The sequence below is a fragment of the Ciona robusta genome, chromosome 8 (genome assembly GCF_009617815.1).
Source record: "Ciona robusta chromosome 8, ASM961781v2".
Classification (NCBI taxonomy): domain Eukaryota; kingdom Metazoa; phylum Chordata; class Ascidiacea; order Phlebobranchia; family Cionidae; genus Ciona; species Ciona robusta.
In genome coordinates, this window is record NC_143242.1 from 4,587,388 (window position 1) to 4,599,294 (window position 11,907).

General features: G+C 36.3%; 2 protein-coding genes across 2 annotated transcripts; one reads left to right on the top strand and one right to left on the bottom strand.

Annotated features, from left to right (window-relative positions):
• Positions 1 to 678: 678 nt before the first annotated feature.
• LOC149732536 (uncharacterized) lies at positions 679 to 5,732 on the top strand. Its single transcript, XM_089882887.1, has 7 exons — positions 679 to 838; positions 1,311 to 1,492; positions 1,916 to 2,006; positions 2,383 to 2,639; positions 2,960 to 3,119; positions 3,456 to 3,632; positions 4,069 to 5,732. Exons 1-7 carry the CDS (start codon positions 755 to 757, stop codon positions 4,195 to 4,197), a joined length of 1,080 nt encoding a protein of 359 aa, XP_089739013.1. The 5' UTR covers positions 679 to 754; the 3' UTR covers positions 4,198 to 5,732.
• A 299-nt stretch (positions 5,733 to 6,031) lies between these two features.
• On the bottom strand, positions 6,032 to 8,755 carry LOC149732537 (uncharacterized). Its single transcript, XM_089882886.1, has 3 exons — positions 8,552 to 8,755; positions 7,824 to 8,238; positions 6,032 to 6,775 (listed from the first exon to the last, which is right to left on the bottom strand). The coding sequence occupies exons 1-3, from the start codon at positions 8,601 to 8,603 to the stop codon at positions 6,115 to 6,117; spliced, it is 1,128 nt and encodes a 375-aa protein (XP_089739012.1). The 5' UTR covers positions 8,604 to 8,755; the 3' UTR covers positions 6,032 to 6,114.
• Positions 8,756 to 11,907: the final 3,152 nt, after the last annotated feature.

The following is an 11,907-nucleotide window of genomic DNA, read 5'->3' on the forward strand; positions in this document are numbered from 1 at the left end:
TACCTATATTGCAGTGCGTAGTTTAGCATTAGCGTGCCCATGTTAGCATAAACGTATAAGGAACGAGTAGAAATAAGGACCAAAACAGCTAGCTAGTTCAGTTTATGACCTTTGTAATCAAATATAGTAGGCTAGTATAGGTAAATAAAGAAAGACAAGTTTTACCGCAAAAGGGTAAGTGTTGTGTAACTTCTACGTTTAAGAGTATTTTTAGTCTTCTGTCTACATTATTTAGCAGAATGCCATAAATTTGTCTATTGCTATTAAGTGTTATATTAGTATTAGCATAGATACTCAAGTCTAATACGTATTAGAGTATCTATGGTATTAGATTGGAAGACTTCAGGCAAGGTACGTAACACTTTAGCTGTGTAGAGTAGACCTATACATAATTTAGTAGCCGGGTACAACAATAGCGCAATGCTACAAAGTCTCCTATTATTTTAAGTTTATTTACTAAATAGTATTTTATATCAACAAAATTAAAGTAAGGATATTGTTGGCTCTCTTATTCAACGCATTTCTTGCTTTACAAAACGAGCTTCAAAATTGGTGAGTGTCTTCTAATTGGTTCGCTTATAATTGTATCAACCCTAACACCCATTGTTGTATGGCCACCTAGCAGCTTATTCGCTTTTGAATAACCGTCGTTATTATTTAATAGGCGGTTTGAGGACTTTCTAAACTAATAACCCTCGGGCGATATTTCACGTTGAAAATACGACGATTCAAACAACGTGTCGTTCAGTTGCACATGTTGACTGCATATGGTTGGATTATGTGGAAGCTTAACCTGTTGGTTACGTTGCTGGTGCTACTGCTGGTACAACGTGGAACGGTAAGTCGATATTTTTATTGTAAACCTCAATTTATACAATTGAATTAGTTCAAGGCAGATTGTAGGGAAAATGACATAAAATATGACGAATAGGCATAAGCTAGAAATAAGTGTATAGGCTTATAATGCTAAATCTTAATCGTACAAAAATGGTTGACTACGGATGCGTTACCCTTTGAGTTAAATATTTAAACGTTATTTAGTAACACTGTATTCTTTATTCATGAAATATGAAGTTATATATATGGGCTATAGGCCTACCCAATAATGCAAAGATGCTGAGACACCTTATCTTTCTATTTACATTTGGTGGTAAACATAGATTTCAAATAATTAAAAAAACGTATCTCCCCGACTCACATAGACCGTTGTTCATTGTTTAAAACACGATCAGGATATTTGGACAATAGCCTATATGTGTTAAAGGTGTCCCATTTTCTCCCACCCTACTATAACCTTATTTTCTTTACAGGCAGAAGATGAAAAACCAAAGATAAGTCTAAATATGGACCCTGTTGACGTTAAAACATGGGGACTACCATTAGATAGCAAATATCCAGACGTAGTTCAAATAAATGAAGCAAATTTCAAACCAAAAGTTTTGGAAAGTAGAGATGCTTGGATCGTCGTGGTGTTTAAGGACAAGTTACACGGGTGAGTCTGCTATTGGTTGGTTTGAATTTGAATTGTCCAATCGGATGGTATAAAATAGCATTAGGTATAATTGAATTCTACTCTGGAAGTATAAGGTTCTATGATGTAGCATACTCGGGGAACTGGAATTTAAAGGAGTTGTCTTTACTACAACGCCGAGTATATGGATAAATATTGTGTTTTCTGTTTTATTACATCAGCAGCACAAACAAGCATTACTGTTTTATTACTTGAAATATAGAGCTGCATTTTGCTAGGTCACAAAAAACGTTTATTTTTTATTGTGATCATCATATTCTATATACACAGTAGTTATTGTGTTTTTTTAACGTACGTACTGTACGTTATTTACAAACCGGTAGGTAAAACTATTGCTTTCTACTTTTAAAATTTATCTAAAATTACCCAAAATTTCTCCCACAGTAAATGGTGGCACCACGCAGGCCACGTAAAGGGGGCGGTATGGTACGGGTCAGTCGATATTGAAAAACAAGAAAATTTCGCGAAACTTTTGGTAAGTTTTCATTTTGTTTTCAGTTTTCTATCCCATCTTTGTTTCATTTTCTGGCACTTTGTCGCATTTTGGGTAGGTGAAGTTTTTGGTTTTTCTCTTATAATCTTATTAAATTGGTAGTTTGTTCTATTTACCATATTCTGTTGCCTTTTGCATTTTTAAAGTTTTAATTTTTTACCACGCTGTTTATTTGATGCTTTTTCTCAAATAGCAGTATAGCTTATTTATAACCGTATAATGTTTTTTTAATGACCTTCGTTTTGCTGATAAATACGTTCTCTTTGTCGTTCCAATAATCTAATTAATCTGTTTTTCGCCACTAAATTTGAAAAGATAAATAAAAATTTTGGTATTTTAATATTTTTTATACCAACAGGCGCCTGAATCTACTGCAGAAAATATCGGTAACGGTGTAGCGGTTATTTTCCCTTTTGGTGTAACCCCTAAGGAGAAAATCAAGTTCACCGGCAAAAAGAAGAAACGACCTTTGATTGTGAAATCGCCAACTAAAGCAGAGGAAATTATTTCAAGTTCGATTCCAAACCAAATTGAACGAATGAATTTTAAACCAAGCCGAATGAAGAAGTTTCAGGATTGGGTTGTTGATTCATATTATAAGTCAAGTCCACCCAGGTGAGTAATATTCTATTCTAACACTATTTGTATTTCCGAACACAATAGCAAAAAATCGCATAGTAGGGTGGGGGAAGACGGGACACATTTATCACATAATATCTAAACATCCTGATCGTGTTTTAAACAATTAACAACGGTCTATGGAAGTCATGAGGGTACGGGTTTATAATTCTTTTGAATGTTCTTTTTTACTACCAAATGGGGCAAGAAAACAGAATAAAAACGTGTCCCAACTTCCTCCATCTCACTATAACCACAACTACCGCTATTAACTTCGACTGCCATATATGTTTCATACCATGTTTTGTAATTTTAAGATTCCCAGTACTTTGTATTACTGATGAACCGGAACCTACTATCCCGGTTTCAATGTTGGTCCTCTCGAATTACTTTTCTCGTTTCTTCTCTTTCGCTCTCGTAAGAAAAGAGGATGTCAGCAGAATGAGGTTACAGTTCAAGGAAGTCCCTGAACCAAAAGTAAGTGGGGCGTAATCGTGACGTAATCACGACGTCATTTAAAGTTAAGATAAAAATCACCTTTGAAAGTATAAACGTTTTCCGTCGTTTATTTACCACAAAGCTACATACATGGTAACTGGTAAGCGAGCATTCTGAGGTGTATGAGACAGAACACCCGTGTTATATCTACTGTCGTTTTCCGGCCTCCCGAGGATAAAGCAAGTTACATCCATTCAATTGTATTAATATATTCAAACGTCGAAAAACACTATATGTGCACTATAGGTGAAAACATTGGCAGAATTTTCACTTTAAGTGTGTGAACCTTAACCTATAAACCTCCGACTTTACCAGGTCTACCCTCACTACTTGATGTTAATGGGTAAAGAGCCATCTAAAGAAGAAATGGACCGAGGATCTTTCGGAATGCATTTCAATATCTTTCCTTTCCTCGCTGATAAATACGGAAGATCTGAGTTATTTACATCTGTGGTGAAGTTTCTATTCACTGCTAATGAAGATTACAGAAATGTAAGTGACGTAATGTAGTGATGACGTAATATTGTGATGACGTAAGTAACATGATGAATGAATGAATCTTATTTATCCTCGCATGGCGGGGCAGCGACAGTAGATATAACACAGGTGTTTTGTTTCATACACCTCGCGGCCGCTTACCGAATTACAACATATGTAACGTGTAAACAAGTTATACCACTTCAGTATTGTATAGTACTGTGGGGAAAGATGGGACACCTTTAGCACATAATATCCAAATACCCTGATCGTGTTTTAAACAATTAACAACGGTCTATGGGAGTCGTAAGGAAAGGGTTTCCTAATTCTTTGAATGTCCTTGTTTACTACCAAATGGGACTAAAAATAGATTGAAAATATGTCCCATATTTTCCCAGCCTGCAATAAAACATCAGAAATGTCATATCTTAAACTGTACTTGTCTCTACAGGAGTTACCAGGACGAAGAAGTGACGAAGCGATCAGTGAAGCTAGAATGTCGTTGGTTCGAGACTCACTGCGTAACAGAGTCGAACTAGTTAACAAACATTTTAGAAAACAAAAGAATGTTGAATTGTGACGTCACACAAACTTATGTGACGTCACATACCCTCATAGAAAATTCGATGTAAATAATATTGCGGGGTAATATGGTTGGTAAATACTGTGCCATTTACTACACGTATTTTTAACAGTTATTAACGAACCTTTGGAGGATGCGGTTTTATAATTTAGTAAATATTCTTTGTATACTGCCTAATGGAACGATAAAAGAAAATGAAAACATAAACCATCTTACCCCAACCTACTATAAATATTTTAGACTCTATTACCGTTAAGTTAAATGGTTAAATTTTGTGAAAATACTCAAAATACTAATTAGTAAAACAACGCCTAATTAAACAGCGTACCATCGTTAAGTTACTAACATATAACAAAAACACAGCCTAACTAAACCAGTGGTTTTGAACTTTTACGCTCAGGGCACGCTTGAATTTTTTAGATCTTTTTGCAACACACCACCAGTTTAAACTCTAATTGTACAATACTACATATCAAATGACGAACCTGTGTTTTTACTTATGTTAAATAGTTTTTTTTTTATAAAACAGTGTTAATTGGTAAACGTATTCGTAAAAGTAAAATTTGAGATTCCCCTAATTTAATACCACAGTTTTAAACCCAAAACAAAAACAATAAAGAACATTTCATCATTCAATTATTGCAGGGTTCTAGTTTTAGTGACGTTATAATCGAATAATAATGCTTGTCTCGAATATCAACTAAAACTCGAATTCTAAAGCACGAAATTTTGTTTTCGACTATACGACGATTTCCAATTACCGTCTGTGACGTCATAGTCGAATCGAGGTCACCGCGATTTGCCGATTCCAATTATCAGAACAATAACAATTGTCTATGGTGTTCCTAACAATGAGAAACACGTTTATACTTTATCCAAATATGGCGAAGCGATCGCGCTTCAAAGCGGTCGCTTCTGTGACGTCACAGAAGCTGTTTGAACATCGCGACGAACATAAACATTGAAATCTTATAAACAAACATGTAGCATTGGTGCGAACTATGACGTAACAAACAAAAAGTTTCGCGAAATCTTATAAATAAAACTCGCTGTCGTGATTTCTTCACATCGAGTTTGGAATCTCATGTCACAATGATATCTATATGACGCAACAATTGGATGGGATATTTCAAAACAATGGATTTATGATGTCACAACCTATCTAAGATCAAGCGTCACACTGAAAAGAAACAACGTCCTGAGTAATTAAAAATACGTCATCAGAAAATTAAATACGTCATCAGAAAATTAAAAATGTCATCAGGAATTCTGCGACACAACATTACAAAAGTCTTCCGCCATTTCTAAAACTCCAAAACTGGAAAGTATTTTTGAAAGAAAAAATCAAACTAGTTAACCAAAAGCCATGTAGAAGAAACCTGTACATTATTGTATATTTGTTAATATTTTTATGCTGTAAATAGTCGCTTGCTTATCTTTGTATCTTGTATACGCTGGCCCCCATTACAGTTTCACTCTGTTGTATATATTGTATAATTGCTTTGATATCAAAATACAAAACTTTCATGTAATAGTTTGGTTTATGTGGTTTACTAAGCTTTCTGAAGTAAAGGTTTTATTTTTTAAAAACCTTTTGGTTGGTCCAGTTATTTACAACTATAGTGACTTATATATGGTTGCCATTCACATGCCTACAGTCAAGTTGCTAAAGCTATTGCAGTGTGTGGATAAGCAGACCTGACTTTTGGTTGGTTTGGTCGTTTAGATCTCTATGAATAAAAATTTGAGTGATTTATCTATTGTTGCCAATCCCATGCTAATACACGTTTTGTTAAGGTTATTTAATACTTCGTAATCAAATAACCTGAAATCACACATTTGATATTTTATTTCAAAGAAGGTGTACGATTAAAACATTCGATAAAACTGTTCATTTATTCATCAACAACGTCATTAAATCGTCGTTTTCTTTAATCTTGGCTTCTCTTTCTTATTACTGTTCCCAACATTGAACAAACTTCTACTTTTTACCGTCGGTTTTGATTTGTGTTCCTCCTCTGGGGATTTCCCGTTGACGTCAGTTGGTCGTCTCAATTTGTGCGTGATCCTGAAACGGCCGCTAAAGTCGCTATCGAGGTGATCGTAGTCACCATCTTCGGGGAGCTTTGGTCCCCAACGCAATAAAACTTCATGAAAATAATCAACAGATTTATTCCGTTCCGGTCCCGGTGACTTTCGTACGAAGCTAACTCTACTAGTCGCCACATCCCCCGTCACATAATCAAGTTTATGATAAACTGAAACCTCTTCAGACCCAGCACTCGCTGTCACGTGACTCTTCCTCGACTCCAAATTCACTTTCGTATAAACAGGTGAATTCCCGGTATCGCTACCCTCCGCTTGTGACGTAACAGTCGGGTCGGTCGAGTCGTCGCGTTGTTCGGCGCCTTTGGGTCGAGACTTCGTATTCTCATCACAATCACTTCCTGCCAATGAACAATCTTGATCAGCCACGCACGTAGCGACTTGTGTTGTTTGACTTGCCTCAGTATTCGTCTCATGGATTTCCATCGGTACTTTATGACCGAAGTTCTCAAGCATTGTGTTGATTGGTCTGTGGGATTATGGAACGTGATTAAAATGTTGTAACTGAACGATAAACAACCATAATATTGATGTAGGATATAATAACTTATTTATCATCGCGTTGCGAGCCATCGACAGCCGTTATAACATGACTTATACACCCCATACACCGTTTACAATTTAGGCACCTCTGATAGCTTTGCTCTTAACGGTAATTGCTTCAACTAAATAGTCTCTTAATTATTGGTTGTCTAAATTGTGAACCCTACACTACAAAAAATAAAAATCTCTTTTAGAAATAATCACCCACAAACGAGGGTTGTCAGCTGACATGAGGTGTATGAATTAAGCATGTGTCTGGTGTACAAGAAAACACCCATGTTATAACTCGACAGTGAGCACAGCGAATTAACAAACCAAGATGAAATTACTCGTATTTATTTTTAAATCGTCCCTCAAACTCTCACGTGATCAGCCTCCGTCATAATCACTCGTTCTGACGTCATAAACTGGTTCGTGAACTTTCCCCTACATCAAGTTACCACTATACCCTCGTAGTAAAACAACCCGATTCACGTCATACTATGCAATAATAACAATCTTTGTGACAAAGTACAAGGCTTAACGGCGCCTAAAAGTCACTACTGTTTTTTTTTGAAAAAATGTTTGACGAAAATTCATTTAACATTGTGGGTTAGGATGGATACCGTTGACACATAATATCCCATATTTCCTCATCCTGTTTTTTTAAAAGAGTCACTACTGTTTTAAAAAATGACAAAAATTCCTTTAACTTTGTGGGTTATTGTTGGGCACGTGAGTGGTCATACAGATCATTTTCGTCGAACAGATTGTTCATGTTTTTGTCATATTCATTTGTAATATGAATATAGGCGTCGAACTTGGGGCAAGGAGGGTCGTTATAACATGTTTTTTTTGTTTCATACACTTCGTGTCCGCTTACTAGTTACCACATTTGTAACGTTTGGGAAATTATTTATTTGGTATTCTGGATTTTATTTATTTGATGTAGAAAAGACAATTCGATATCAAAAGATATTAACGCCATATTTTACCTTCTACGTTTAGTGTTTGAAGAAGCCGAACGTAAACTGTCGAACGTCATCTCTCTTATGGGTTTCCCAGGTCTTGCCTTATTCACATAACTAGGGTTGCTGTTACATCTGCTTCTGAGGCTTGGTATAGCCGGTAATGGTCCCTGATCTTCAAAACGTGCCGAGTTGACCGGCACATTCGGCTCGTACCTCCATTTCGCTGGATGTGAAAATGACGTCACAGATGTCGCTGATGACGCGGCTCGTGGTTTTGCTCTTAAGCTCCCAGGAGCGCGAGTGGGAGAAGAGTGAGAGGGAGGAATAGGAGGAGGGGGGAGAGGAAGGTTTGTGATGGAAACAGAGGAGAGAAGAGACGAAGAAGACTGTTTCCTGTTGTTATGGGAGAGAGCTGGGTTGCGAGATAATCTCAGAGTGCCTGAAAAAGATAAGAATAATTTATAAACTCCACTTATTACACGGAATACACACATGAAGTAGGATGGGGGAAAAATGAGACATCTCCATTCTGTTTTCCCGTCCCATTAGGACAGGTGGTAAACAAAGAACATTTAAAGAATTATAAAACCGTATTCCCACGAATCCAATAGACCCTTGTTAATTGTTTAAAACACGATCAGGATATTTGAATATTACATGCAAAACATGTCGAGTCCCCCAACCCCTTACTATATACATGCAGCTGTAACTCGCAAACGACAATTCAAAATAGGTAAATAGTTTATATTCACCTGTTCGACTCGAGGATCCAGACGAGGGTAGAACTGATGTACTACTGATCATCTTTCTTCCTTTTCCTGATCCGCTCCTGCATCCGCTACTAATGCTATGGTGTCTCGGGAGGACAAGTTCCCAACATTGTGTTGCTGTTGCTCCTCCTGCTGATTATGCTCTTCACGCTTCCACTCCCGAAGTTTTCATGCTCATTCTTCACCAAGGTCCTCCGGGAGTAGCTCCCTTGGTTTGGATTGATGCCACGGATTGATGAGATCTGATAAGCTTGCCTCTGACGCCGTTGGAGGAAGAAACGTAAGGAACATCCGATGATTAGAACGAGAAGAAGAAACAAAACGAATCCCATTAACCCTGTGGAGGAAAATATAAATAAAATGCCAAACTTTACCTTCAATATAAAACTTGGTTTGCAATGTTGTATAGCTTAACCCTGTTGTAGGGTATACCACAAGTTTTATTTTTTCTGCAAAAGTTTTACAGCGATGATCAGTTTAATTTAAACAGCAAGGAGAAGGAAATTAGCAGAGAAATCTCAGTCGATAATGCACTCAATGGGTAAAAATATTTAAACCTACAAACACCCACAAAGGTTAACCTTACGACCTTTATGTCGTGGTACAGCATACATAGCATAAGTTTTATTTATCTCTACAAAAATATGATAGCGTAGATCAGATTAATTTCGCCAGAGAATTGCCAGCACAAAGAGATGGAATATTATGTGCTAACGTTGTTCATCCTACCCCACAGTATTGCATCATATCGATGTGTTTTACTACAACATACACACTTACCAGCAATCAACGCAACTCCATGAGCTTTAAATAAACTTGGTTGTTCTTGTACATTAGATACAGTCACTTCTGCAGTGTATGACGTGTTCAGTGGTTTCATTATTAAATTGCCAATCATCTAAACATTATAAATAGATTATACAAGTACCTTTTGTATAGTAGGATGGGGGAAGATGGGACACCTTTTTATTCTATTTTCTCATCCCATTTAGTAGTTAACAAAGAACATACAAAGAAATATTAAACCGTATCCTCACGACTTCCTTAGACCGTTGTTAATTGTTTAAAACACGATCATGATATTTGGATATTATGTGTTAAAAGTGTCCCATCTTCCCCATCCTACTACATCATTGCTTTTTTTGGAAAAAGATAAACTATTCTTCGCAAGCGAAGAAACGTTTCTTATATAGTAGGGTGGGGGTAGATAAGACACTTTATCATTCTATTTTCCGGTCCTATTTAGTAGTAAGCTAAGAAGATTCAAAGCTTTGTAAAACTGTATCCTAACGACCCATTGGCCGTTGTTAATTGCTTAAAACATGATTATGATACTTGAATTATTTTCTTCCAACTAAATGTAAATATGTTTTTAACTGTAAGCGTGTTTTAACAACTGTTGTTTCGTTGCTATATTCTGTCTTTTCGTTTGAAACATTTCAAATCTTCGCTACTGTAATCGAAGAGACAAATAAAAGTTATTATTATATTATTATTATTATGAATATGATGTGCTTCTAAAGGTTTTCCCCCACCCTACTATAGCACCGCCTAGTTTAACGTTTACCTAATCCAACGCAAATAAACGCCTTTAGGCGACGGTTCTAATGCTGGTGAACTTTACTCACGGTAATGCGACTGACTGTGTGTGTATATTTTAGGTTTATCTTATATGTCGTAATACACGTGGCCGATCATTAGAGCTATGCTCTCTTGTATTCGTATAACATGACGACTCCTATGACGCACCTATTTTCATTTAAAATTTTAAGTTCGTTATTTCACGTCAAACTGTCTATGACTCTATGTATTACCATATTACATAAACTACATTTACAGTAAAAGAAACTAGCAAACAAAACTTTTTCTAAAACTTCAATATTTCAAAATGTTAAGTATTTGAGCCGAAACCTCAGTTTCATTGTTTCTTATGGGAATTAAACACTTTGGTTTTTATAACGACGTGACTTGTATGACCTGAATAATACTTTCCTATTTGTGTGGACTTGTGAGACAAATTTAGCGCCAAATGCACCGATTAACTTGTGTATTAGCGACCACTTCGTTTTTTCTAAATTTTCGGTTCTCGTGCATTTAAGTTCTTACATACACACGGTACGTAACGTTTATTTATCTCTTCGGGTGCAAAAACGATGAAAATATTATCTATTCCAAAATAACAAAGAGAAGCAAAGTAACGAAAAACGACAGTGGTTAAATGCCATAAAAAGAAGATACTTTTATGATTTATTTTTAAATGACTTTAAACCGATATAGTCAAGCGGCGCATTTGTACTGTTCAGATTTGTTTTCGGTATACTTTTAAAACTAAAACCCTATATTTTACAATTTTACACAACACATGCTGAAACTGCTTTATAAATCACTGTAAAACCATTTTTTGCGACACTAATTTCAGCACACCCGTAATAAAGTACAAAAGCTATCTTTAAAGTACTAACTTTCTGCTCCACATAATGCATTAAAACATCACTTTTCACTGATCCCGAAACACAACTCTCAAGTTCTCCTTTACACGGCAACTCGTCCAACCAAATTAATCGGAAACACAGTTCGTCCAATACCTCCAGTTTTGCCCAATGCTTTGAACGATTTCCGGGCCAGAGTCAGGAGAAATCCCCTGTTGCAGAGACTGCATGTAAGACACACCGAATATGGAAATATGGGTTTAATAGAAGCGAGATGTACATGAATCCTAAATTGAGTTTTCGTATAAAAAGTATTCTAGTAGGATGGGGAAAGATGGGACACCTTTAGCACATGATTTCCAAATATCCGGATCGTGCTTTAAACAGTTAACAACGGTCTATGGGAGTCACGAAGATACGGTTTTAGAATTATTTGTATGTTCTTTGTTTACTACCAAATGGGACGAAAAAATAGACTGATAAGGTGTCCCATCTTCCCCCGACCTACTATATTAAGTGTATTTCATAGACAATTATATTTGTCGGGCAGAATATGTTTTCTGATACATAGCATGGTCGGTCATGTTATAGCATGATTGTCTTCTTCTTATACACTAGACACACATGGTGAATTCATACGCCTCATGCTCACTGTCGAGTCGGTCTAAAACGGTTTTAAATACAACAGAAGATAAAAGGCGTGACCGGTATCCCGTATCATCTGACTTGTTTACGGAAAACGTAGATTCTTGTATTGATTACGTAACTATAACCACATTTTGGCACTTGTTCATCATTAGTATCCTGTATACCACATAAGTATAGTAAGTGCTCACATGAAGTGTATATATCCTACCACCAACAAGGCTAGCCTCACACTTACCAGTACTTAACAAGCAATTGAAACGA

Excerpts from the sequence above, each read along its gene's own strand:
- LOC149732537 (XM_089882886.1), bottom strand. The coding sequence starts at position 8,603 with ATGATCAGTAGTACATCAGTTCTACCCTCGTCTGGATCCTCGAGTCGA. Across the intron at positions 8,239-8,551 it reads TGGATCCTCGAGTCGAACAG|GCACTCTGAGATTATCTCGC; the intron begins GTGAATATAAAC and ends TATCTTTTTCAG. Across the intron at positions 6,776-7,823 it reads TCAAACACTAAACGTAGAAG|ACCAATCAACACAATGCTTG; the intron begins GTAAAATATGGC and ends ATAATCCCACAG.
- LOC149732536 (XM_089882887.1), top strand. The coding sequence starts at position 755 with ATGTTGACTGCATATGGTTGGATTATGTGGAAGCTTAACCTGTTGGTT. Across the intron at positions 2,640-2,959 it reads TATAAGTCAAGTCCACCCAG|ATTCCCAGTACTTTGTATTA; the intron begins GTGAGTAATATT and ends TGTAATTTTAAG. Across the intron at positions 3,633-4,068 it reads CTAATGAAGATTACAGAAAT|GAGTTACCAGGACGAAGAAG; the intron begins GTAAGTGACGTA and ends TTGTCTCTACAG.